The sequence below is a fragment of the Cyprinodon tularosa genome, unplaced genomic scaffold, assembly GCF_016077235.1.
Source record: "Cyprinodon tularosa strain WSP-4 unplaced genomic scaffold, ASM1607723v1 ctg170, whole genome shotgun sequence".
Classification (NCBI taxonomy): Eukaryota; Metazoa; Chordata; class Actinopteri; order Cyprinodontiformes; family Cyprinodontidae; genus Cyprinodon; species Cyprinodon tularosa.
The window spans coordinates 184,803-210,929 of NW_024038532.1; the positions used below are offsets into that span (position 1 = coordinate 184,803).

The 26,127-nt window shown below is 40.1% G+C and overlaps 1 protein-coding gene across 1 annotated transcript in view; it reads left to right on the forward strand.

Annotated features, from left to right (window-relative positions):
• Positions 1-26,127, forward strand: part of vwc2 (von Willebrand factor C domain containing 2) — an 84,286-nt gene that overhangs the window by 21,827 nt on the left and 36,332 nt on the right. The window contains exons 3-4 of the mRNA XM_038281399.1: positions 8,504-9,221; positions 13,959-14,088. Of these exons, the coding sequence (XP_038137327.1) occupies positions 8,583-9,221; positions 13,959-14,088 (769 nt within the window). The 5' untranslated portion in view covers positions 8,504-8,582. The remainder of the gene's footprint in view (positions 1-8,503; positions 9,222-13,958; positions 14,089-26,127) is intronic.

Below are 26,127 nucleotides of genomic sequence, written 5' to 3' on the forward strand. Positions count from 1 at the left end.
TACTCCAAGGAAATTAAAATACACTATATTGCCAAAAGTATTTGCTCACCCATCCAAATTATTGGAATCAGGTGTTCCAATCACTTCCATGGCCACAGGTGTATAAATTCAAGCACCTAGGCATGCAGACTGTTTTTACAAACATTTGTGAAAGAATGGGTCGCTCTCAGGAGCTCAGTGAATTCCAGCGTGGAACTGTGATAGGATGCCACCTGTGCAACAAATCCAGTCGTGAAATTTCCTCGCTCCTAAATATTCCACAGTCAACTGTCAGCTGTATTATAAGAAAATGGAAGTGTTTGGGAACGACAGCAACTCAGCCACGAAGTGGTAGGCCACGTAAACTGACGGAGCGGGGTCAGCGGATGCTGACGCGCATAGTGCGAAGAGGTCGCCAACTTTCTGCAGAGTCAATCACTACAGACCTCCAAACTTCATGTGGCCTTCAGATTAGCTCAAGAACAGTGCGCAGAGAGCTTCATGGAATGGGTTTCCATGGTCGAGCAGCTGCATCCAAGCCATACATCACCAAGTGCAATGCAAAGCGTCGGATGCGGTGGTGTAAAGCACGCCGCCACTGGACTCTAGAGCAGTGGAGACGCGTTCTCTGGAGTGACGAATCGCGCTTCTCCATCTGGCAATCTGATGGACGGGTCTGGGTTTGGCGGTTGCCAGGAGAACGGTACTTGTCTGACTGCATTGTGCCAAGTGTAAAGTTTGGTGGAGGGGGGATTATGGTGTGGGGTTGTTTTTCAGGAGCTGGGCTTGGCCCCTTAGTTCCAGTGAAAGGAACTCTGAATGCTTCAGCATACCAAGACATTTTGGACAATTCCATGCTCCCAACTTTGTGGGAACAGTTTGGAGCTGGCCCCTTCCTCTTCCAACATGACTGTGCACCAGTGCACAAAGCAAGGTCCATAAAGACATGGATGACAGAGTCTGGTGTGGATGAACTTGACTGGCCTGCACAGAGTCCTGACCTCAACCCGATAGAACACCTTTGGGATGAATTAGAGCGGAGACTGAGAGCCAGGCCTTCTCGTCCAACATCAGTGTGCGACCTCACAAATGCGCTTCTGGAAGAATGGTCAAAAATTCCCATAAACACACTCCTAAACCTTGTGGACAGCCTTCCCAGAAGAGTTGAAGCTGTTCTAGCTGCAAAGGGTGGACCGACGTCATATTGAACCCTATGGATTAGGAACGGGATGTCACTTAAGCTCATATGTGAGTCAAGGCAGGTGAGCAAATACTTTTGGCAATATAGTGTACATTTCACTGAACAAAAACTTAAAGGGGAACACTTTAAGTTTTTTTTTTACATTGGGCCCTTGATTTTATGTTATTACATAATGTTCTACTCACCCATATGAGTTTTGCAAACTCCGCTTTGTTTTTAAAAACATATAAATATAAAAAATATATTTATATCCTGTCTGGGGGACAGTGATTCGCCAACATGTTATGAATGCTGGGTACCATAAATGCTAAATTATGAACAGTTTAGTTTGTGCCTTTAGGTCGTTGCCCATAGGAAGACGTCACTTGAATATCATGTTTTGAACGTGTAACTCTGAATGGGCGCAATAACTGAGACAGTAGGTATAGTTGAAAAGTTTATTGAAATAATGGAGATGAACTAGATTCAATTTCAGCTGGTCGGGGGTCTTGTGAGCTCTGCAGGGAAAGATAGGGAGGATGGTGAAAAACTTTAGCATTGGGATTGGTGAAAATATTTCTGTATGATAAACTCACTGATGTGGTTACTGTTTGGGTTTGTTGGAGGGTGGACAGGAAGGCGAGCACAGGTAGGAGGGCTGACCGATGGATCAGGTGTTCTTCTCAGGTATGAGAATGTTCCAGGAGTCTTTTGATTCAGATCCCCAGGTGTGGGTTTCCAGGTCTTTCACTGGATGGTTTTCTAGAAGGAAACGACAAGGACGAGGTTAGGATAAGTTCGAACAGAAAATAGGGTTAACAAGGAGTAGGTCTGTACCACGCTGAAGCGTAAACGAACTGACGCCCTCCTGGTTTCAGCTCCGTATGAAGGCTGGTAATTAGCTCTGATGGAACGCACCTGCCCGTCCAGCCCTGCAGAGGAGGGAGAGAAAGAAAAAACAGACTTGCACCTAGACCACAGAGTATGACAGATATAACCTAACCGAATATCCTCAGAACAGCTCTAAATGACACAAAACTCATATGGGTGAGTAGAACATGATGTAATAACGTAAAATCAAGGCGTCAATGTAAAAAAACTGCCGTTCCCCTTTAATCAGAGGAAATTGCAATGACTATAACAAGAAGATAAAAAACAACAGAAAATACAAATATATGCATATAAAAGATGTACGGAAGAGGATTAGGGGCACTGGAACAAAAAAAAAAAAAGGTTTACTGATTTTAAAATTTTATTTCAATTTAGTATGGGAAACAAGTCAGAATTCTGACTTTAATCTCAGAATTCTGACTTTTTTTTCTCAGAATTCTTAATTTAATCTCAGAATTCTGACTTTTTTCTCAGAATTCTTAATTTAATCTCAGAATTCTGACTTTAAACTCAGAATTCTGACTTTTTTTCTCAGAATTCTTCTAAAGAATTTCTCAGAATTCTTAATTTAATCTCAGAATTCTGACTTTTTTCTCAGAATTCTTCTAAAGAATTTCTCAGAATTCTTAATTTAATCTCAGAATTCTGACTTTAAACTCAGAATTCTGACTTTTTTTCTCAGAATTCTTAATTTAATCTCAGAATTCTGACTTTAAACTCAGAGTTCTGACTTTAATCTCAGAATTCTGGATCTTAATGTAGATGGGCACCGTGAAGGAAGAGATGTGGAGCACTCAGCTTCACTGACAAAGATGTGAGTTGTTTGAGGTGGCCAGTGACACATTGGTGGAAAATGACGGAATTAGGCAACTTTTTACGTGGCCGAGGGGTCCCCTCATTAATGGAGGAGCAGAAGGTCAATCAAACAAGAGAGCTAGTCTCTAAAACAGACATGGCTATGGCTTGATGCTAACATGTTTGTTATCTGTCAGAATTCTGGGATTAAAGTCAGAATTCTGAGGAAAAAGTCAGAATTCTGACTTTTTTCCCATACTAAACTAAAATAAAATTTAAAAATCAGTTTACTTATTTTTTTTTTCAGTGGCCCTAATCCTCTTCCATATAACAGTGGTAGCTAATACAATCCATACTAATCAGATATATGTGAAAGTCTCGACTTGAATGTGTCCAGGTCAGATATCCGTCTTATTTTATCCAAAGTCTGTTAGCCGCCACAGAAATCCCCCTATTACCTCTATTAAACCTAGCCTCCTCCAGTAGCTGCTGATTTGAGGTTTAAAGGCTCGGTCATGCACTCCGACAGTAAAAAGAGCAAATACCATGGGGCCAAACCATTTAGAGCTTTAAAAGCAAGCATTCAAAGTTTAAGCGACTGTCTGAGTCAAAGATTTGATAAATATACTGAGAGAGGAAGTTATTCCACAGAGCCGAGCATTTAAACTGACCTCTACTTTTATTGGTAGCTGTTGTAAAGAACAAATCCATCTTTTTTTCCCCGCAGTAACAGAATTTATATTGTTTTGATTTATTCAGTGGAGGAAAAAAAAAATCCCACATTCAAAAATAATTTGTGTGGGTTTGGAACTGGACCAAAGCAGAGAGAGGAACTGGGAGGGGAACTGATCCACACGGATGGAGCTGAACTAAAACACAAAGAAACTCTTTGATCAAGCGCAGGAGACCACTAAAATTCTTACAGAAACGAATCCAAATGTGCAAAGAAAAAAACACAAAGAAGTACCTATGGTTAAACCTTTTACATTACAATGTGCAATAAAAATAATTAGAAAGCAAAAACTGATGGATCATGACATTTTTTTTTATCAATTCAAGCCCTATTTATAAGCGCCCCTGAAAATTCCAATAAAAGCATATTTTTATTTCTTATTTTTGTGTTGATTAGCAATCCGTCTCGTGTTTTCATCTTTCTACTGCTGTAAATGAACACGTAAAGGCAAGACCTTTTGCTCTCAGCCTCGTAGTCGCGGTTTAATTTAAAAGGAAAATAACATTTTTAAAGCTCTGAATAGCATTTCTTGTCTTTATTCAGAGTGTCTATGAAACAGGCAAGGTGACAGTGATGGGTTGGCAGCATCAGAGTCTAAAACATGAAGAAGAAAAAACATTTTGCTTTCTAGCTGTAATCTTTTCCTTTGGATCCAGCACACATTTCAGATCAACAAGTCGTTTTTTGTCGAGTGCTCGGCTTATTTTCCAAGTGGGCTGTTTTATATTTTCTTTTCCAATTTACAGTTTTAAAGTGCATTACTCAAACTTGTTACTCAGCCAGCCATGACACTAACATGCACTCAGGGGACATTTTGACATGAATTTGTGGCACAAGAAGCTGCTGTAAACTGTCTGCTTTCCCATTACGAGGCAAAGCTAAAAAAGACACAAGCCGTGAGAAAACCGGTTAGTTATTTATCGTCAGCGTCGTGCTGCAGAGGCCAGTTTACCTCCTCTTGCCAACCACCCTGAGGGCCACCCGGAGCTCCATCCTGAGAGCATAGCAGCAGCAGTGGCGGCGATGGCGACAGTATTAGAGTGACAGCTCATAACAGCTGTTAGGGTTGAGAGGTGAGGCTGAGAAAAGACAAATGAGGTCCTTTTACTAATGAGGCAAGAGCTCATCCCTCCCCGTCCCTCTCAGCTGCAGCGGCGTTATCGGTATGCATCTCGCTCTGCTTCCTCTTTGTTTCCCGCCGCCTCCGAGGATTCTGCCTCCAGCATGGCAGCTCAGAGGAAAACTCCTAAAAAAACCAGCGGTGTGATGGCAGTGACGTTTGAATGAAGCCTGGTTCTTTATTATCAAAAGGCGCCACTTTAAACATATGGAGGAAATCTGATTTGCTTCGTTCACACAGAATCTGTGTCTCATGACGTCTGCTTTGTTTCTCTCCATGTAGCTAAATGTGTTTGCTGACTGGTCACCTTATGCTAAGCTGCCCTTTGATGCATCTACACATGCATCACGCTAAAGTACTGAAACCCATTAAGCCCTTTCACCTATTCTTTAGCTATGAATACAAACTTTGTGACAGATCCACATAAAGAGGGAAATGATTCAAGATTTTTGAAATATTTTACTTCCAAGTGCATTTTTATTCTGTCCTTCAGAGTAAATGCTTTGAAATTACTGCCTTGCTATTATATTACAATTGCAAATAATTTGTAAATAAGTAGTTTCTGTCTACCAGCTTTGCACATTTAGATTCAGATTATTTTCTATTCTTTTGCCAAATTATAATAAAGAGAGAACTTGGTGAACATCAACTCTTGCCATAGATCTTAACTGGATTTAGGCCTGGACTTTGACTAGGTCTAAACTAGATCTAAACCAGTCCATTGCAGTCCTTTTGAAAGCCTCTAAGGTTTTCTTCCAGTACCATCCTATGTTAAGTGTAATGATCTTGGTTCTGTTGGTTTTCTCTAAGTTTACAGTTTCATGTTTCTTTTCTAGCTTTATTGATGTGTTTTGGATTTATTTTAGTTTCTTAGGTTTTTCATCGCTTGTCCTCTGTTGCCCCCTTGTGTTTTCTTTTTCCTTGGCTTCCTCGTCAGCCCAACTCACACCTGCTCCTTATCAGCTCGTTAGTCCTGCCCTTTTTTTCAGTCAGCCATAAATACACTCCCTGTTCAGTCCCTCAGTGCTGGTTCCTCGTCTTACTTCGTCTCACCCTGGCTCCTTGTGATGGTTATCCCTTGATGTCTCCATGGTTCTGGTTTGTGTTTTCTTTTTATGTTGGATTTTTGGATACCTGTTTTTGTTGCCTGATCTTTCATTAAATACCGTAAATTCTCTAATATAGGCCCGGGCCTTTATTTCACTCAAGTGCATCGCGGTCCAGGCCTTTATTGAATAGAGGCCAGAATTAGAGACAGCCCTCTATTGCTATTTGAGCAAAACAGACTACCAGTGGAATGAATAAAAATGAGATTTTGTGTCTATTTGAACCTATAAAACACTAGGTTCATTTATTGAAAAAGTACAGTTACCATGTCTCGCTTGGTTTGAACTAAAAAAAAAAAAAAAATCCTCCAATTCTGTTTAATTCTCCTCCTCAGTTTTTCTCCTCCTCTTCATCTCCCCCTTTAATCTCCTCATCACTCACGCTCCTCCTGTTCTGCTGCGTGTCTGTTCTCTTCCTCGCGCCGACGGGCAGCAGTCAGGGCCTGTCGTCCAGCTGCGCAGGGCTGTGGTACTTGTATGTTACTTACTACCACAAGTATAATGTTGAGGTATGCCCAGAAAAAACGTTTATAGCCCCGGCCTGTATTAGAGACCGGCCATTATTTACCTCCTCTGACAGCGAGACCGGCCAATGTTAGAGTCCCGGCCGCTATTGGAATACAGGCCAATATTAGAGAATTTACGGTATTTAAAGAACTCACCCCTGCCTGTTAGTCTCTGCATTTGGGTCTTCACAAAATCCTCCAAACAAATCGTAATGTTTCACCGTGTCTTACGGTTGTAGTTCTAAATGGCATGTAGTTTTTAATTTTTTTTTTATTTCGGCCAAACGGTTCAGTTTTTGGCTGATATGGCCAGAACATCTCACTCCAAAAGTTTGTTGTGTTTTAAGCATAGCATGTGGCAATCCTCGAAACCTATGTCATGTGTTTCTGCCCTTTAACCCTTGCTTTTCTCTTCCCACTCTTCTGTAAAAGCCAAATTTGTGAAATGAAACACTAACAGCTGTTCAACCTTTAATTTTCTCTTCCCGAGTTCTTAATCTCTGCAGCTCCCCCAGAGTTACCGTGGGTCTCTTGGCTGCTTCCTGAATCATTTTAAGAGACACTTTTGCCTTTTATTAAAGCCAAAAAGGGTGTTTAGTGCCACAGAAAAAAAGCATGACTGTAGATTTTTGTTTAGATTTTTAAATGAAGGAACAAGAGTTTTTGATTTAATGCATTTTCTTTAATGGGACATTTACTAATTAGAATAAAATGGCATCGAAAGAAGCATATACCATGCTATTAATGAAGTAACCTTAATTAAAATATATCGTTTCTTTGAAATGTAATATACAATTTGCATAGAAATGTCTGGAGAAATAAAACGCTAAAATAGATTTCTTTTAATGACTTTTATATTTGAAAACAACGCTCAGCCCTTCATGAACTTTCGTGACAGAGGTCTTAAGAGTCATACAGGAGGCTCTAGAGTTTGCAACCACTGGTCTAGCTGGTTGCCAGACCTCCATAGGTTGTAGACAATGGATTGCAATGTTGTTTTTTTTAAACAAATCTTCCAATAAATGTGTGAAAACCTGTCTGCACTACTTCTTGGTCTTTCTGAACTTTTTCTGTATAAAAATGAGAATACAAGAGTCTGATTATAAATGAAGATCTGCATTTTATTTGTATAACCTTTTTAAAATCACTAATCATTTTACTTCGATTTTGTATTGGTCTATTCGTTAAATTACTTTTTTTTAATTAAGTCTGTTCTAACTAGATACAGGTTTTCATTATTTCAAGTGATATGAGAGATAGGAACATTTCTGCCAGGAACTATAGGGACCCCATTTAGGAATGGCTGTCCTTTGTTAATAACTTGTCATTCACAGGCTTAGATACAATTTTGCAGTTAATAGTTTGGTTCTGTCTGTGCAGAGTAATGTATTTTTTCTGCAAAATAAGTTGTGCGTCAAACTGACTGCAGCCCATTAAGGGGAGCTCAGCGATCACGGCAAACATTGGGTGTGAAGGAATTAAATGAAAGTAGGCCACCAGACACAGCAACGCATCATAGGAGGCATTTGAATTTCCAGGCGCTGCAGTAAATCAAGTTAAGCAGCAGAGAAAAACAAAAACCGACCGTACTGCTTTTTAAAAATGTGCAGTCTCTGCAGCTGATCCGCGGGCTTTTAGTCGGCGTATGTCAAATCCTCTGTGCTGAAAGTCGTTTAGAAAGTGACATTTTACAAAATGGTGGAGCAGATTGGCTTTTATTTTGAAATTGACTGTGCTGCTCTTCTGTCCCTGAGAGCTGTTGTAAAGTTATCTTTCCAGAACTGCATTATGCACTATTTTCAAATCAATCTCTCTTTATGTACCATTGGCTGTGATTCATTTAAAAGAATCAGATATTGATCCCAGCTCTCTTGTCCATGAGATGCTTAGCAGGGTGACATTCAGTTCCCTCATTGCCCATTTTCCCCTAACTCTAACACTGCAGAGACGGATTGATGCTGCGAAGTGTTACAGTACCAAGCGTTATCGATTTCCTAACAGAGCTTTGTGTCTACTTCTTTTCCTGATGATCCAATTCACTGATGCTACATGCTTTCCTCACACCCGGTGGATTGTTTGCTTGACGAAACGAGACTCATGCAGCTCCAGAGGCTGAGCGAGGCCGAGTCAAAGCTGGGATAAAAAGTGTCAGAGTACAGAGCGCATAACCCCAGTTTAATTTTCTCTTTCCAGATGGACTGGCTCGCACCTGAGATGTGAACTGTGTTATGTGAGCCGAGGTGTTTTCCCACCTTGCCGGTGGTGGGAAGAGATGCTGCGCGCCGTTACCATGGCAGCAGAAGTTCTACTTCTTCTTGGGTTCCTGATGAGCGGCACGCTGTGCAATCCCATAGCGACCCTACCGGTGAGCCGGGATCGTCTTGAGAAGGCGCTGACCCAATCCAGGGACGACAAACAGCAGGACAAGCAGGGCCCCGAGGAGTCTCTGGAATATGCTGCTCAGGAAAGAAATACCTTTGGCCCCAACAGGACTGCCCTGGATCTCAGCAGGCCGAACTTTAGCTCCCTGACACAAGGGTCCAAAGTCAGTACATCCCAGGAACAGTGGACCGAGCAGGACGCTCTAAACCAAATAGATGAGGGCCCCACCAGCGACGTTGCCCGGTCCCTGGATGCCATTGACGAGTATGCCTACCCAGACTACAGAGGGAAAGGCTGCATGGACGAGAGCGGCTTTGTGTTTGCCATCGGCGAGGAGTTTACCCCGGGCCCTTCAACATGCCCTTGCCTCTGCACAGACGAGGGCCCTCTCTGCACCCAGCCCGAATGTCCCAAGGTTCACCCTCGCTGCATTAAAGTGGACACCAGTCAGTGCTGCCCTCTGTGCAAAGAGAAAAAGAACTACTGCGAGTTTCGAGGCAAGGTCTACGCCTCGCTTGAAGAGTTTAAGGTGAGCTCTTTTTAACGCTTTTCCTCCTCGTTCACATGCTCCGACCCGAAAGAATTGCTGACCAAACGCTCCACGCTATCAATGGAGTTTATCGCCGGCACTACACAGAAACAAGTAACCTTGCCTTCCAGCATACAAGCAAGCACTCAGGCAGATTTATAATGGCAAAGGTCAGCACATGCTTTTTTCTTCTTCTTTTTTTTTGTTCCCCCTCACAAAATGTTACCGGAGGCTGAATTTAGCCACGCAGCTTCAGCAGAGTGTTTCCATATTCAGTTAGTCGATCCAAAGGGTTACAGCGCCCATAATGTTCCAGCTCTGCAGGGCACACTCATACGTGTGGGTGTTTGGGAAAGACACTGAGACACATCACTGAGGTCTTTACTCTTTTATCTTCTGTCACGTCTTTATAAAGAAGCTTGACTCTGGATTGCACCACTGTCTCAGTGCTATGTCTTTTATGAGGCAATAGATTTAACCCTAATGCTCCTTTTTATGTATGTAGCGTCTCCACAGATGGTTAAGCCTAATATGGAAAATCTGCCTCTAAATCTGCCCCGCTGGCATCTCTTCGTTAAGTCTCAGCTCAGGGGATTCTAACAGAGGGCTCTACTTCCAAAAGCAGCATACGTCAGGCTTTGGGCTGTGTGTAGGGGAGGTTCAACAGGCTGTTTTTTTTATGCTTGATTGCTACGTTCTGGGGCATTGTGCTAAGTGCTACCTCACTCCATTTTTCACAGTGGAGTGCCGTGCGGAGGCACAAGCTTCAGCAATCTGCAGCAGCGCTGGCAGAGTGAGTCTGTTTTTAGGACTAGAGGTGTATGACTTCATATAAGCAGCTGCAAAATGAAAGCTGCACGCACTGAATGTAAATCAAACTGTACCCCCTACACCCCCCCCGACCCCCAGCCTTTGTTTCACCTTTTCTCCCCCTTTTTTCAGACACACCGAAACACTCGGATGGCCGATTCTGTCAACGCTCAGGGGAAATGGAAAGCATCTCTCTATTGTTTCCCAGTTCCTATTGATTTCTCCTTATCTTCTGATTGAATAGCGTAGTTCAATTCTCGGTTCGGCCCTCTCAAAAATGAGGCGCTCATTGGCAATAAAGCTGAGAGAACTGAGACTCCCCGATAGATGTAGCTTTCTGATGTTGAAAGCATACTTTCTTAAACAACAAAGGCAGCTGGGAATTTTTATTTCTTCGTGTGTTTTCAGGAGCATTAGATACACATCCTTAGGGGGACCTTCACATCCCTCGAACTTTAACACATTTGGTCACGTTTCTATTAGAGGTAGACAGTTCCATCAGCCGGCTGATATTTTTGGCCGATATTAGTGTTCTGTTTTTTTTGTATTGACATCGTCTGCCATGTGCATGCTTTCACTTATTCGTTAGAGCGTTCAGTGTTGCTGCTCCATACATCTGCTTGTTAACTTTTTGTTTGATTTGTTAACAAATGTTATTTTTGTTCAGATTGAGACTTGTGTAACATTTGTTATTATTTTGGCAATAGGAGCTTCAAAAATAGGCCCAAATATACACAAACAAGTATAACTGTTCTATAAAGGTGGCATTTTTTTATTTGACGGAGATGTAGTTTATTTTATATTTATATATAAAATAAACAATGAGCAATAGATATTTCTTTTTATTTGGGTATTATTTTATGTTAAATAATATTTTATTTTAAGATATTATTTTATACCGTGTGTGTGTGTGTGTGCGTGTGTGTGTGTGTGTGTGTGTGTGTGTTTATATATACATTTATATATATATATATATGTATATGTATATGTATGTATATGTATATATGTATGTATATGTATATATATGTATATATGTATGTATATGTATATATATGTATATATATACACACATATATATGTGTGTGTATATATATATGTGTGTGATAGCAGTGTTTAATTATTCACAGTAAAATAAATGGAGGGATATTGTAGTTTTTTTTATAGCAGTATGCAGTTTAATGCAGTTGACTTTTTCTTTGTTCAGCTGTTGAAAAGCTTGGTTGTGCAGCCGAGAAGATTTGTGAAAATGTTGTTGTAAACTAAAGTGAGACCAAGTAAGAAAAACTTTGTGTTAGGCTGATAATAAAATAATCAGCATCCTCATAGCATCCGCACTCGATCGACCAATTGATCTATGATGACAGCACCAAACTTTAAAGTCCAAAGAGTTTAATCTAAAAAAGGCCTTGTGTATTTATACTTCGCCTCCATTATTCTGTCACCTCTAAATAAAATCAACCTCAACCAATCACCTTCACAAGCCTCACAGGGAATTTTTATTTTTTTCCCATAGACGGCCACCCTAAAGTGCCAGATTGGGAAACATCCCCACCTGGCAGCACGTAAGATGGTAAATGTTAGCCTCTAAATCCCATCATGCACCACATATTTTTACAAGATATTCAAACATAAATTTGCCAAATATAAGAGGAACATCATAGTTTGGTTTAAAGAAAGCATTTTAGTTTCATTATAATTTAGTTTGTTGCAAGGATTTCACAGATTGAAGAAATAGAAAATTACACCATATGCCAACCGTCACAAGGATGTGCATGACAAGGAAGGGCTATATATACTAGCCTCGTGAGACCATCCTGATCTCGCGAGCTTTCAAGGTTTTACTTGCAAATCAGTCTGGAGACTCTCCGTTAAAGAAAATTTGGATCCGTTCACCAAACGAACGTCCAATCAGCGTTGGCTTTGAGGCGGGTTGAGGTGTGACGCAACGAGAAGCGCGACAGTTCAGTCTAAGGAACATGGCGGCTTCAGCCGATGAAACTAGCGTTAGCGTGGCTATCGAGCAAGTTTTATCGGAATTACAGAGTATTTCTTCACTGAAAGAAGAGCAAAACACTGCTCTGGAGGCTTTTCTCAGAGGAAAAGATGTTTTTGCTCTTCTCCCGACTTGTTTCATCAAGAGTAGCCTGGCTTGTGGTTGTGTTTTCGTCGTTGCTCTGTTAGTACGTCATATGCTTTGTTGTTCTGATTGGTTTATTTGGCCCGTCTATCACCAACATAGGCCAATCAGCTAACCAGTATTTTCGCCCCTTCCCAAAATTACTTCAACGGAAGGTTTCCAGATGGATATGCGGAGCAAATCCATCTGGCGGAGTCAGGTTATATACAGTATATATACTGGATGCATCATTTTGGTAGGTAAAGTTGTATTACTACTTAAGTTATCTACTGTCACAGGTAGGTGCTTTGGCTGGAGATGAAGTGTTGGGGCCGGTATGATTCAAGGAGGGCCGGCCCTCGCATGCTGAAATTAGTAGCGGCCCATCGGGCATATGCCCGGTATCACCGATTACCACTCCAAGCTGGCCGTCCACCTTCACTGACATGCTGATTGAATAGAGAGTCTGTAGAAAACTCTCCATATACCTCCAACTGAGCTGCTTAACCATCATGGACAACAACACAATCACATTTCTGCTATTTCAGGCACTGCTGAACACATTACACTCAGGTGTCTCCAGGTTTATCAGACCATCACAGGTGATGTTATTTACCATCTATACAGGCAAAGAGAAAACATAAAGCAGGATTTCTTCCAGAAATATCAGTGCAGTTTTGGATCAATGATAAATTATCAGCATATCTCTCTTCAATGTGTCTCCCAGACATATATATTTTTGTACTTCCTTTCTGTTCATGATCTGTTCATGATCTGAGCATTTTTATGTAGTGTGTTTGGTGCTCACTATACCACTTTAAATGTCAGGTTGGTCACTGAAATCTGCTGTGGTGGGCACAAAATGCATATTAGGCCCGCCTCAAAATGTTGCTGCATGCCCCCTGAACAGACCTTTCCCATGATAAAGCACGGCGGTGGCAGCATCATTTTGTGTGAGGCTTTTTATTTATGATGGAAAGAAGGGTGGAGCTAAATTAATAGTTACCCTTGGGGCGTGAGGACGATCCTAGACATGCAGCCAGAGCTACCAAGGAAGGATTGAGATCAAACACATTTATGTTAATAGATGTTCACGATCCTTGATAATTTTTTTTTTGACAAGGCAGTTTACAAAGTCTTACTTAAAAAAAACTCTGATTTAGTTTTCAGCTATTTGACAAATAAACAGGTGAAAAATGTTTAAACTATAGTTGTGCAAAGGTGGTAGAGAAATGGCATGAAAATTTTTATTTATTTTATTTTTTTTACAGTGTCCTGTCTGGCAATGTGGCAATAAGAATTATTGTCTTGATGCCAAAAAGAGCCCAACAGATTTTACTTTCACAAGTGTAGCAGTATGGCAATTGCCATACTGCTCCACTTGTTTCATGCATATAAATTGCTTTATTATAATTATGCAGGGAGTTTTACAGTTTATATTGACACTGCAATGTAAATAGAACAGAACAGGGAAAAACAGAAGAAGAAAAAGAAAAAAAAAAGAGAAAAGATGAAAGAAAGGAGATCGAAAGGAGACAATGACAAAACATTTTCAGTCTGCTTCATCAACTGCAACGAGATGCAAAAAGAATTGCAGGAGACGTACAATAAAGCAACACCTTGAAACTATCGCTGAAGTAGTAATATTTAGTCTGGCATGAAAGATTTTAAGCTTGACTTGCAGGAAGGTGAACATAAAAGATACTTTCTTGGAGGGAAGATGTAAAAAACTTCTTGTTTTGTCCCACTTAAGCTCTACTTAATTATCTTTAATCGTGTTGGTTTTCTGCTTGTTTGTCGCTGTTATCCAGGTGTCTCCATGTGAAAAGTGCAGGTGTGAGCCCAGTGGAGAGGTGCTGTGCTCGGTGTCTGCCTGTCCTCAGACGGAGTGCGTGGATCCTGAGTACGAGCCCGACCAGTGCTGTCCCATCTGCAAGAGCGGTAAGTGACGTCTCTGTCAACAAGTGGTGAGGTTGAAGGCTGGACTTCAGCTCCACAAGCCTCCTAGTGGAGCACAGAGCAGAATGCAATGCTTTTTTTTTTTTTTTTTTGTTGCTCAGGGGCACTTCAGCTGCAGTAATGAGTGCTTTGTAGCTCAGTGTTCATTCTGCTGACACAGAAACACAGCATGCTGCACTGCAGTGTGCAACATCTTACCATATCAGGTTAGGTTTACTCTACAGGAGCCAGGCTAACCTTTATCTAACGAGGCATGCTATTCTTTTTGGAGAATAAATTTATATAGATGTCAGTTGGTCTCTTCCTTTAATATCTAGATTCAGACTTTCAAATACAACGGAGCAGGGGTTGTTTGGTATGTTTGCATCCCGTGTTCCTGTTTAATGATCTCAGAAAGCCTTAGCCTCTCTGAGAAAGAGGAATTCTGCATCTCAGAGTCGATTAGCTGGAAATGTTTCCGATGATTCCCGACAGCTTGTCCTAGATTATGTCCCCTTGTTTTCGTGGTGTGACTGTAATGCAACATGGCAATGTCAGCAACGCTGCTTCCTTCAGCAAAAAGAATGATGACTTGCGATATGTATCTCTGACTTTGAATCTTAAAGGGGTGTGGGCTGTTTGACATAAACAACAGCAAACAATTTGCATGAAGAGAAAGGAGGTGGAAAAAAGGCTCCTGCTGCTTGGAGTGAAGTGCTTTGGATGGCTAATGTAGATTTCTTTTTATTTTTTAGCTTGTTTGTTGTTTTTTTTTATTTCACTGTATACAGATTAAAGTATAAACTCTCCAGGATGTGAATTAGAGGCTGTTTTTTAAGGGTTGTCAGTAAAAATAAGTGGATTAAATGCATAAAACAGTCACTCAGTGACTTATTCAGCACGTGACATGCATCCACTTCCTTTAACTACACCCAAAAAAATTGCATTAGGATGATTTATATTAACTCAGAAAACATTTGCATCTAATGAATGCTCATGATGAGGTAATAATCAGACGTTGTTCTGCTCTTAATTAAAGGCTGCATCACAACCTTCACTGATAACAAGTAGGAAAAAAAAAGAATAAAATATTGGACGTCACTGTGTATTATGCACTCTATTAATATGTGCCTCCTGTAATCTCGGGGATACGTATTGGTCCCTTTTCCCATTTTTTTTTTTTTTTTTTTTTTTTTTTTTTTTTTCTGCTGTACACTGACTTTTTACATATGCACATATTGATCATGCTGAGGGAGCTTTGCACAGAGCTTGGCCCGTGCTCCATCTTTCCTCCTTTGAAATGCCCAGTGGATTTGCAGGGTCGTGTTCCAAGACTCATCAGTCTAGCAGACACATCAGGATACGATGCAATATTGTGCAGGGAGGGCATGCATTCGTCTTCCAGTAGATCCCCTCCCAAATCCATGAGCTCAATCACCCGTCAAGGATTTTCAGACAGCGTCAGTTGTTGTTAGCATAAAATTAGCACAGTTTACCATAAACAGAACTCGCCACGTCAAAGAGGCCAGGTTACATGACCACGACGAGCACCGCCATGCAGGAATGCATACAATCCTGGATTCTATGCTTAGAAGATTTCAGCAGAGTTTTAACAAATTGGCCTGAACCAACAGCTGCTTCTTGTCACTTCAAATTTATGCCCTGATAACCTCATCTGACTCATGCTATTCGGGGTTTTTGACACTTTCCATTTAATCTGGAAATAAAACTGCATTGTACAGAAAGTTTAATTTATAATTAGCTAACTTTTTTCCAGACAGGTAAGACTGGAAGGAGTTGTATAAGGGGGGGGGGCTGCTGGTTGAAGCTGTTTTAAAATATGATACATTATAGCAGTGGTTTAGTGTGGGGTGATCTCCAGAATGGAAGTATGTGTTTGAAAATGTTGCCATAAAAGGCATATGGTTACAAAATTATTTAGAATAAGAGATGTTTAAAAACTTAAAAATGAAAAGAGGAACCAGTTAAACAAAAAAAAAAAATCTAATTTCTATCTACTGCTGAATAACACCAAAAGGAAAATAAATATTAAGACAAATAAACATGCAACTAATGCTAATTTAATCAATTTAAAAAATATAACTGGAGTATAACTATGAACACCTTTTTGACTGGTGAAGGGAAGCAGTTTGACATAATTAAAATAATTTCTACAGTGCAAAAAATAGAAATCTCAATAAGTTATTTTTTCTTAAAATAAGTGCTTTTTCCTTGAATTGAGGAGATAAGTAAGACACTTTGCCAATGGAACAAGACAATTTCCTTTTAAAATAAGAAAAAACTATTTTATCGTCTTATTTCAAGTAAATATTATCTAACTATCTTATTTTAAGAGTAAAAATACTCATTCCATTGGCAGATCATCTTAAATTTCTGCTCAAATTAAGGGTAAATATACTTAATTTAAGAATTTTTTTTACTTATTTCTGGATTGTTTTTGCAGTGTAAACATTATTCAGTTTAATTTTCTTAGGTTTTCTTTCATACCTAGATGTAATTTTGTTCCAAAGGATGAGGACATTTCCACCTATAGCTTCGTAGTTTAGCTATGGTTTCTGCTCCAACCAGAAACACAGCAGCAGGTGCAAAAATGATCAGTGAGATCAAGAGAAAAATATTTCCTCAGAGAGAACTCCAATTGCTGGCCTCACCTGCAGAGCTCAGTGGTAACAGGTCTTCATGGCAGAGTTAATTTATTCCAGCTTATTAACCTGAGCATGCCCGGCTCTTTCAGCTGGATGGTTCCAGAACCATAGCCTTTATAAATTCAATTAGAGAAATCATTCTTGAACATATTATGCTCACGCCAAAGGGAATGAGAGGATCGTTTCTACCTTCTCTGACATCTCTGCCCTGTTTGTTTTTTGTTTTATAAAGCGGCATTACGGCAGGTTGCCTTCCTCCCTTTCTTCATCCTACAACATTAACACCAGCTTTCAGTTGAGAGCTTTATTTCCACCAATATTTATGCCACCAACGATGCAGATTGATTTGGACTATTTGCGCTAACCATCATTTGCATAAGTACACAGAGATTTGCGTGGATCTTCCACTAAACAAACCCTAATACCTTATTAGAATTTGTGCAGCTCAGAGGAACACTATTTATTCAATAGTAGAATTTTACAAACAGCTCATGCTTTCAACGTTGTTTAAATAATCACAAACTTTTGCTTTTGCTTATCAAACTCTCACAAATATCTTTTTGAAGCACTTCAAACCAAACCATTTTATGCTGCTGGAGTCTGTTTTAGTGGTATTGACTCTGTTAGACACAAATGAGTTAAACTATCTGATGCCTGTTTCCTAAATGTACTCAACATGATGCAAAAAACCCCCAAAAAACAGGTGATTTTGCACAAACATTAGTTTGGTCGTGGTCGTTGTGATCTTTTGCTGTTTTGCTGCATGGGAAGCAGGTACCTTAAATCAAATTATTCAAAACAGATTTTACCTCTTATGAAGGGCAATGCTTAAAATGACCTGTATCTAGATAAGTCAGGGACGTTGCAGATTATCTGAACAAAACCCGTCTAGATGAATTTGCTGACAGATTAAATTTTCCTTTCAAACAACCTCATATGAGAAACCTGCAACAAATAACATCCAAACCAGCTGGTTTAATCTCAGGGTACTGATGCTTCTGTAATGAGTTCAGAACATAGGACCCAATATTCAAGGTGAGACAGACCGTAGCAAGATTGAAAAAAAACGTTTATTAAAATCAGAAGGATACGCAGAGCTGTGGATCTGCGGCGGCTGTGGGGGAAGGCGGGGCACCGCTAATCACTGGCAACTCTGGTTTGAGAGAAAAACAGGTAAGTGACCATGATAATCAGACAGAAGAGGATTATCCTTGTGAGTCTCTAACCCGGTTTAACAGTTCAGTCCATCTCCTTAGAGCTAGGTAAAATCCAGCCGATGGACTGCCAACGAGATGCTGCAGCCCCTGTGAGCGGGCAGGTATCTGAGCCAGGTCAGGGAAACAGTTATGAACCGGAAGGATCAGAGATCCGGGAGTCCGTAGCCCGGTCAGCGGTTCCAATCAGAACAGGAACAGGCAGGTTCAGGGTTCCAAGATTCTAACAGAAAGTTCAGGCAGAACATGCAGATAGGAACAGGCAACCCCAGTAGTTGAGAGGCAGAACAAGGCATGATAACAGGAAAACTATGGAATGCTACAAACAAGCTTGTTCCACTGAGCCAAGACAGGAACAGCTCAATGGATAAGAGACAGGACATGATCAGGAACTCTGTGATACATTAGAAACCTCTCGGCACTGGCCTCAGAGAAAGAGAATATGAACTATGGCCTCATCAATAGTCTTAAACTAAAGTCAAACACAAAGTCAATGATCTGGGCCCCAATAGCTGGGAATAAACCGTCTATAAAGCAGCAGGAGCAGGTGGATAACATGAGTGATAATTAGTAACCAGAGTTAAGCAGGTGAGTGAAAAGAGCAATTAGGTCAGCCATCAGAGTCATGATCATGACAGCTTCTTACACAAACTCTCATTGGATACGTTCACACTGCAGGCCTTGATGCTCAATTCTCATTTTTTTGTGAAATCCTATTTTTTTCCGTTGCCGTTCACATTTCCAAATATATGCAACTTGTATGTGATCTCCTGTGTGAACTGCTGCCATACAACGCAATTGTCCCGCATGTGCAGTAGAGGACGCAATGACGTCACAGGCCAGCGTGCTCTGTGTTCACAGAACTAAACATGATTGTAGTGCTGGAGCGTATCTGGTGATCTTTCCCAACTATAAAAACACAATCTTTTCTAGATGGTTAAACATAAATACTGCTTTCCGCATCATCGCCTGCCATGGTTGTTGTTTTTGTTTGCCGTTTCTTCATAGCAAAACCCAGAATAGTGACCTTTGTCGGGTATTAAGGTCGGATGAATGTGACCTGGCCGTTCAGACACAGGTCGCATTTGAAAAGATCAGATTCGTATCGGATTCAGGACCACATAGCCAAGTGGCCTGGGTCGGATTGGAAAAAATCGGATGCTGTTCCATGCAGTGTTGTACAGTAATGAAGTAAAAACACTTCACTATTGTACTTAAGTATATTTTGGAGTACTTTATACTTTCCAAGAGTATACATTTTTTTGAGAACTTTCACTTTTACTTCACTACATTTACAAACTTAATTGCGACAGAGCGAGAGAAACGCAAGTGTTTTGACCCCACCTACTGACTACAAAGTAGGGTCTTGCCTGGGCTTGTTCATCAACACCAAAAGGATACACCTGTTTCGCAAAGCCAGTCTAAATTTATCCTACACTTGGGCCCCGTCCACACGAAGTCAAACCCTGGCCTAAACGCACAAATTTTTCACCAAACCAGCCTCTCATCCATACGAAGCCGGCGTTTCGGGGGTCTGTAAACTATCTTTTTTTTATTAAGCCTTCAGAGTGGGAAGATTTTGAAACGCAGTTTTCGCGTTTCCATCTTTAAGCTCTAACCGCATTTTTTTTCTTAGACGCATGCGTCATAGCGTCGCCTCTAAACACGCATGCGCGACACAGTATCACAACAACAATGGCGCCGTACTGTGTTGAATGGTTGCTGCTCATGCTACTCTCCCTGCTGTCGGGCTTACAACAGAATCTTCTTCTTCTGGAATATCTCCAGGAAGAACAGAGCAATATCGACGACATAGTTCAGCACCTGAATTTGACTGAACCACGAAAATGGACCCGCAGGGCAACCATGTATAAATATTACTGCGCATGCCCAACATTTCGTTGCCTGTTTTCGCCTATTTTTGCTTTGGCACCACAGCGCCACTTACAGGCCTGGCATACAGGTGCTGGTCATAAAATTAGAATATCATGAAAAAGTAGATTGATTTCAGTAATTCCATTTAAAAAGTGAAACTTGTATATTATATTCATACATTACATACAAACTCATATATTTCAGATGTTTATTTTGTTTAATTTTGATGATTACAAATGACAACAAATGAAAATCTCAAATTCATCATATCAGAAAATTAGAATATTGTGAAAAGGTTCAAAATTGATGGCCCCTGGTGCCACACTCTAATCAGCTAATTAACTCAAACCACCTGCAAAAGCCTTTAAATGGTCTTTCAGTCTAGTTCTATAGGCTACACAATCATGGGGAAGACTGCTGACTTGACAGTTGTCCAAAAGACGACCATCGACACCTTGCACAAGGAGGGCAAGACACAAAAGGTCATCGCTAAAGAGGCTGGCTGTTCACAGAGCTCAGTGTCCAAGCACATTAATAGAGAGGCGAAGGGAAGGAAAAGATGTGGTCGAAAAAAGTGTACAAGCAAGAGAGATAACCGCACCCTGGAGAGGATTGTGAAACAAAACCCATTCAAAAATGTGGGGGAGATTCACAAAGAGTGGACTGCAGCTGGAGTGAGTGCTTCAAGAACCACCACACACAGACGTATGAAAGACATGGGTTTCTGCTGTCGCATTCCTTGTGTCAAGCCACTCTTGAACCACAGACAGCGTCAGAAGCGTCTTGCCTGGGCTAAAGAGAAACAGGACTGGACTGCTGGTGAGTGGTCCAAAGTCATGTTCTCTGATGAAAGTAAATTTTGCATTTCCTTTGGAAATCAAGGTCCCAGAGTCTGGAGGAAAAGAAGAGAGGCACTTCATCCACGTTGCTTGAAGTCCAGTGTAAAGTTTCCACAGTCAGTGATGGTTTGGGGTGCCATGTCATCTGCTGGTGTTGGTCCATTGTGTTTTCTGAGGTCCAGGGTCAACGCAGCCACATACCAGGAAGTTTTAGAGCACTTCATGCTTCCTGCAGCTGACCAACTTTTTGGAGATGCAGATTTCATTTTCCAACAGGACTTGGCACCTGCACACAGTGCCAAAGCTACCAGTACCTGGTTGAAGGACCATGGTATCCCTGTTCTTAATTGGCCAGCAAACTCTCCTGACCTTAACCCCATAGAAAATCTATGGGGTATTGTGAAGAAGAAGATGCAATACACCAGACCCAACAATTCAGAAGAGCTAAAAGCCACTATTAGAGCAACCTGGGCTATCATAACACCTGAGCAGTGCCACAGACTGATCGACTCCATGCCACGCCGCATTGCTGCAGTAATACAGGCCAAAGGAGGCCCAACTAAATACTGAGTGCTGTACATGCTCATACTTTTCATGTTCATACTTTTCAGTTGGCCAACATTTCTATAAATCCTTTGTTTTTATTGGTCTTCAGTAATATTCTAATTTTCTGATATGATGAATTTGAGATTTTCATTTGTTATTTGTAATCATCAAAATTAAACAAAATAAACATCTGAAATATATGAGTTTGTATGTAATGTATGAATATAATATACAAGTTTCACTTTTTAAATGGAATTACTGAAATCAATCTACTTTTTCATGATATTCTAATTTTATGACCAGCACCTGTACATTTTGCAGCGTTTTCATGCATTCGTGTGGTCGATCACATTTATTTTACGTCTCCGTCTTTACGAGAAACGTTCTGGAAAATATTAGCGTTTCGTGTTCGTTTTGACTTCGTGTGGACGGGGCCTTGGTATTTTATATTATTTTAAGTGAATTTAACCTTCAAAGTTTACTAAAATGTAAAAAAAAATGTCATTCAAACTGCATTTACTTTTCACTACATTACTTGAGTACATCTATTTTTACAGTAATTCTTCTACTTAAGTACATTTCAGATACTTTAAGACTTTTACTCCAGTAACATTTCAGTGACTTGGACTTTTACCAAAGTCATATTTTGGAGACGTACTTATACTTTTACTGGACTCCAACATTTCAGTACTTTATACAACACTGGTTCCATGTTGTTCAGACTGCCATGAAAAGATCAGATACAGGTAGCATATGGGCAAAAAAATCGGATTAGGGTCACTTTAGGCTGCAGTGTGAACTTAGCTATTAAAAACATCTACCTTTTTAAGATGTTTCCCTCTAAAAAGAAAAAAAAATTGATGAAATTATCTTTCTTTCTCAGCATTTTGTATAAATCAACCATTGAAGCCGTTCCATCAATAATACAAAAACATTATCAGCTTCCATCTTTTGTTATTTCGCCCTGTCCTTTTACATCTTTGGTCACTTTTCCTGCTAATGTTTATTTAGGAGTGTTAAAGGAAAGGAGATGAAAGGAGCCATGTAGCAGATAAATATGTTATTTGTAAAGATTGTACAAACATGCCACCCTGTAATATTATAGCAATCGTATACCTGCAGTTTCCTTACAAGTTCCCATCAGTGTGCTAAGCACGCTCTGAAGCTTTGTAAATTCAAAGCAGCTGTGAGTGGAAGATGCGGACAATATCAGTTTTCCACATGTTTAAGCTTTTTAAAGCGAGCTTTACTCTCCCCAGGGTTTAATTGGTCTTCTACAACATTTTTTTTTTCTAATCTGAAGCAAAATGTGATTTCTCTCTCCTTACTTCACCTATGGGCAAAAGAAGGGGCTTGCACCACCACTCAGAATTCTGCACACCCTTCCTGACTTACATTTTGCTCATAACAACACATCAGTTTTCCATAAAATTAAATTTCAAGCTAAGAGGCAAGCAGCATTGTGGTAAACAAAATGATGGAGGACAGGAGCGGTTGAAAATATTTATTTGCAATCAGAAGAGCAAATTACTACGCAGCCGCTCCAAAACTTTTAATCAAAGTTGTCTCCCATTTGTTTCACTCAGACAGTGAAAATATGGCAAGGTGCTGCAGGTAACAAGTTGAGGGTAAAACAAGGAGAACAATTATTTAGACATGGCAGCTCTCTATTTAATGATAGGATTAGTGTTGGTTTTTCTGTAAAGTTTCTTAAATGAAATCAATCTTAATGAATCTCTAGATAAATCCCATCAGCGTTGATGTCATGTAGAATATCCCATTATGAAAATCAACCTAGGCTGTCGGAACTCGTGTTTGGAACATTACGCCTAATGATGCCAAATAACAAAAGATTTCACTTAGAAAAGATATATTTCTTGCAGATTGTTGTGCTTCATGACTTACTGATTTTTATTAAAAATGTCCCACATGTCAGCTTTCAAGATGAAACCTAATCCAAGGGTAAGGATGGAGAAACAGACACACAGCATCATAGATCCTTCACTGTAATTAAAAGGTTAAAAATGTCCATCTGTTGTTGGAAATCTCACAATGACTCTAACGCTCTGGAAATGGTACTGGTTTGTGATTCCATATGTCATGTTAGGGTCTAGTCTTCTAACCCACATGCAGAAAACACTCAAGAGACTGGAAAAACAATTATGAGATTTATTGACAATATTTTAAGAAAAGGTGATGGTTGTCTTGGTTCGTCAGGCTGATCACAGGCATGATAATCCAGGCAGCGAGAGTTTTGTCTTGAAGTTGGCTGATCTCCAGATATTTCAGGATCTGAGAGGCAGAAAAACAGAGTCAGGTGGGTTCAAAATCAGGAAGCAGTTCTGGGTTGAGCAGGCTCAACCTTTGCCGGTACCGCTACTGGCAAAACACTCTGGAAGAGAAGTGTCAGCCTCCTCCTCCTTAAAAAGCCTCCAAACGAGCAGATGGGGAGCAGGTGTGCAGAAGTCGGCTCATGCCCTCAGGAGGAAGATCTCAGGCTCCCTCTGGTGGAGAAAAGTTGACAGACCTCTGGACCTCAACACCATATTTATTTGGATATTTTACTCTCTTCACAATCACTGAAGCTGAATCAGAGTCTTGATGTATCAATATTCACTGGAAGCTGCTGGTCCTTGGTTTTCTAGTTCTCTTGTCTTGTATTTTGGTTTAAAGTAGATGGCTAAAAGTTTCTCCTTCTGGCCAGTAGGTGGCGCGCTCACCAGCTCTCGTTCCGACCTTTAACGGTATTCTTTACCAGCTGGTTGCAAGGTCTGCCGATGCTTTGGTTAGCGCTAGTGACCATTTACTTTTCCCGTCCACAAGGAAAGCTTTGCTTCCTGAAGCACAAATTATAGAATGCTTAACTGAAGTTTTTGTTTTTTTTTGTCTAGAAACTGAAAAATGGCTTCAATTTCTCAACTATCTTGGATCGACTAGGATCTGCATGAGCTCTGCTATGCAGGTGCTATTAGTGCAGAATCTTTCATGTAATTTTAGCTTTATAACCAGAGATAAATATTTGTATATTTAGAAAATGTATAAAACAATTATTTAAAGCCAATGCTGTATATTTTCCTTTAAGTGATGCTTTAACGATCACCCATAAATTCTGTGGATGTGTTATATTTGAAAAATGAACCGTTTTGGTGAAAAAGTTGTCTCTAGAATGGTTAGATACTTACAGTATACTTATTCCAAAAGGGATGGTTCGGTGTACTATTTGTTCTAAGATGTTTTACAGATATTAAGGTATAAATTATATTATATATGTAAATATATAATGGGGCTTTTCTCTCCATCTCTTACCTATCTTTCTCTCTTTACACAACTACTTTATAACATAGTTTGATTCTTGTTGTAAATAAAAGGCTAAATAAATTCATGTAAAGCTTATATGATAAATGCCAATACTCAGATCATTCAAATTGAAGGTATTGTATTTAATTTTATAATTATTAGAACATAAGAGTGTTTCTTCCTAGCATGACCTCCACTGATGTAACTGCAGTGTCTCCATCCAGCCAAATGTCTGTGTGCACAAGTATATCCCTAAAGAACAAGCAATGTTTAGGTTTCCTTCCTGTTTTTTTGCTTTTTTGCCTGCAGCTTTCTGGTTGTCATTTGGGCCAGATGTTGCCAGATGTTGTAAATGTAATATTGAACTAGTTGTTTGCAAAATAATCCCAAACATGCTCCTAAAAAGCAGAGCTGCTGTTTAATACATCGATTTGCCATCTTGTGTTGTAAAAATTAGGTTTTTATATAACTAGGCCTAAAACTCCAGGTTACTTTGGCCGACCCTCACAGTCAACCCACTGCACTGTTGTAGCTGAACAGTTAAGCTATTCTTCATTCAGCTGTTCAGACAAAATGACCAAGTTATAGATATAATGTAATTATATAGATCATTAATTAAATATCATGGATTGTTTGAAATCAAGTTTTAAAGTTATTCGTTCATTTAGAGTTCCTTAACTTTGATAAAAATCTATGCTTTTTTCTGCTGTAAGCTTCTTTGACTTTGTTGTGTTTAGAATATGCTGTTTGCTTACAACTGTCATATTTGGATGAAGCTAGTGTGCTAACTAATGTTGGTATCAAAAGTGATACAACCTCCAGTTGTCATTAGAATTTTAAAAGAACTGTTAAATGTTGTCAAAAAGAGAAAAAATGGTATTAGATTTGTTTTTATTTGCTTAATCAGGCTACAAAAGCATAACTTTGTCAGCAGGTCACATTAACCGTCTGAGAAAAATGAAGAGGTTTTCAGGGTTGAGCTTCTGTTAAGTTGAGGTTGTAATTTTATTTTACAACATCAACGGCATTAACAGCAATGTTCTTGACGCCAAGTATCGATTATTAATTTTAAAAAATGAATAAATAAAATTGCATGAACGGTTGGTGAACATCAGCCAAAAACAAGTGTAATACAACTTCCAGTCCAGTAGATGTCGCTGCGGATGTGTTGACGCACGCTGCCTTGTGTCACAAGCCCTTCTGGCCACAGGATCCTGCGCTGAGTCATTTAAAAACAAAACATGGAGGAGATTGAGAAACTTCGTCCGGCTTATCACATTTCAAATCCGATGTTTGGAAGTATTTTGGTTTTAAAGGTATACTATGCAACCGGTGTTGATTTTCCAGCGAGGCTCCCCCCAGAGGGCGAAAGTAAAAGTGCACTGTCGTAAATATGCTCAGCTGTTCTCCTGGTTTCTCCGTCAAGCCAGGCACGGTTGTTTTGAGCTTAGCAGCGAATGACTAATGCTGCGTTCACACTGGACGTAGCTGGCGCGACAGAAGCAGCGAGTTTACATGCAAAGTCAATGGTTGACGCGCGTCAAGGCGCAGCAAAAGGTCCAGCGGCGCGTTTTGAGCAGCACGCGCAGCACGTCTGAGCAGCTG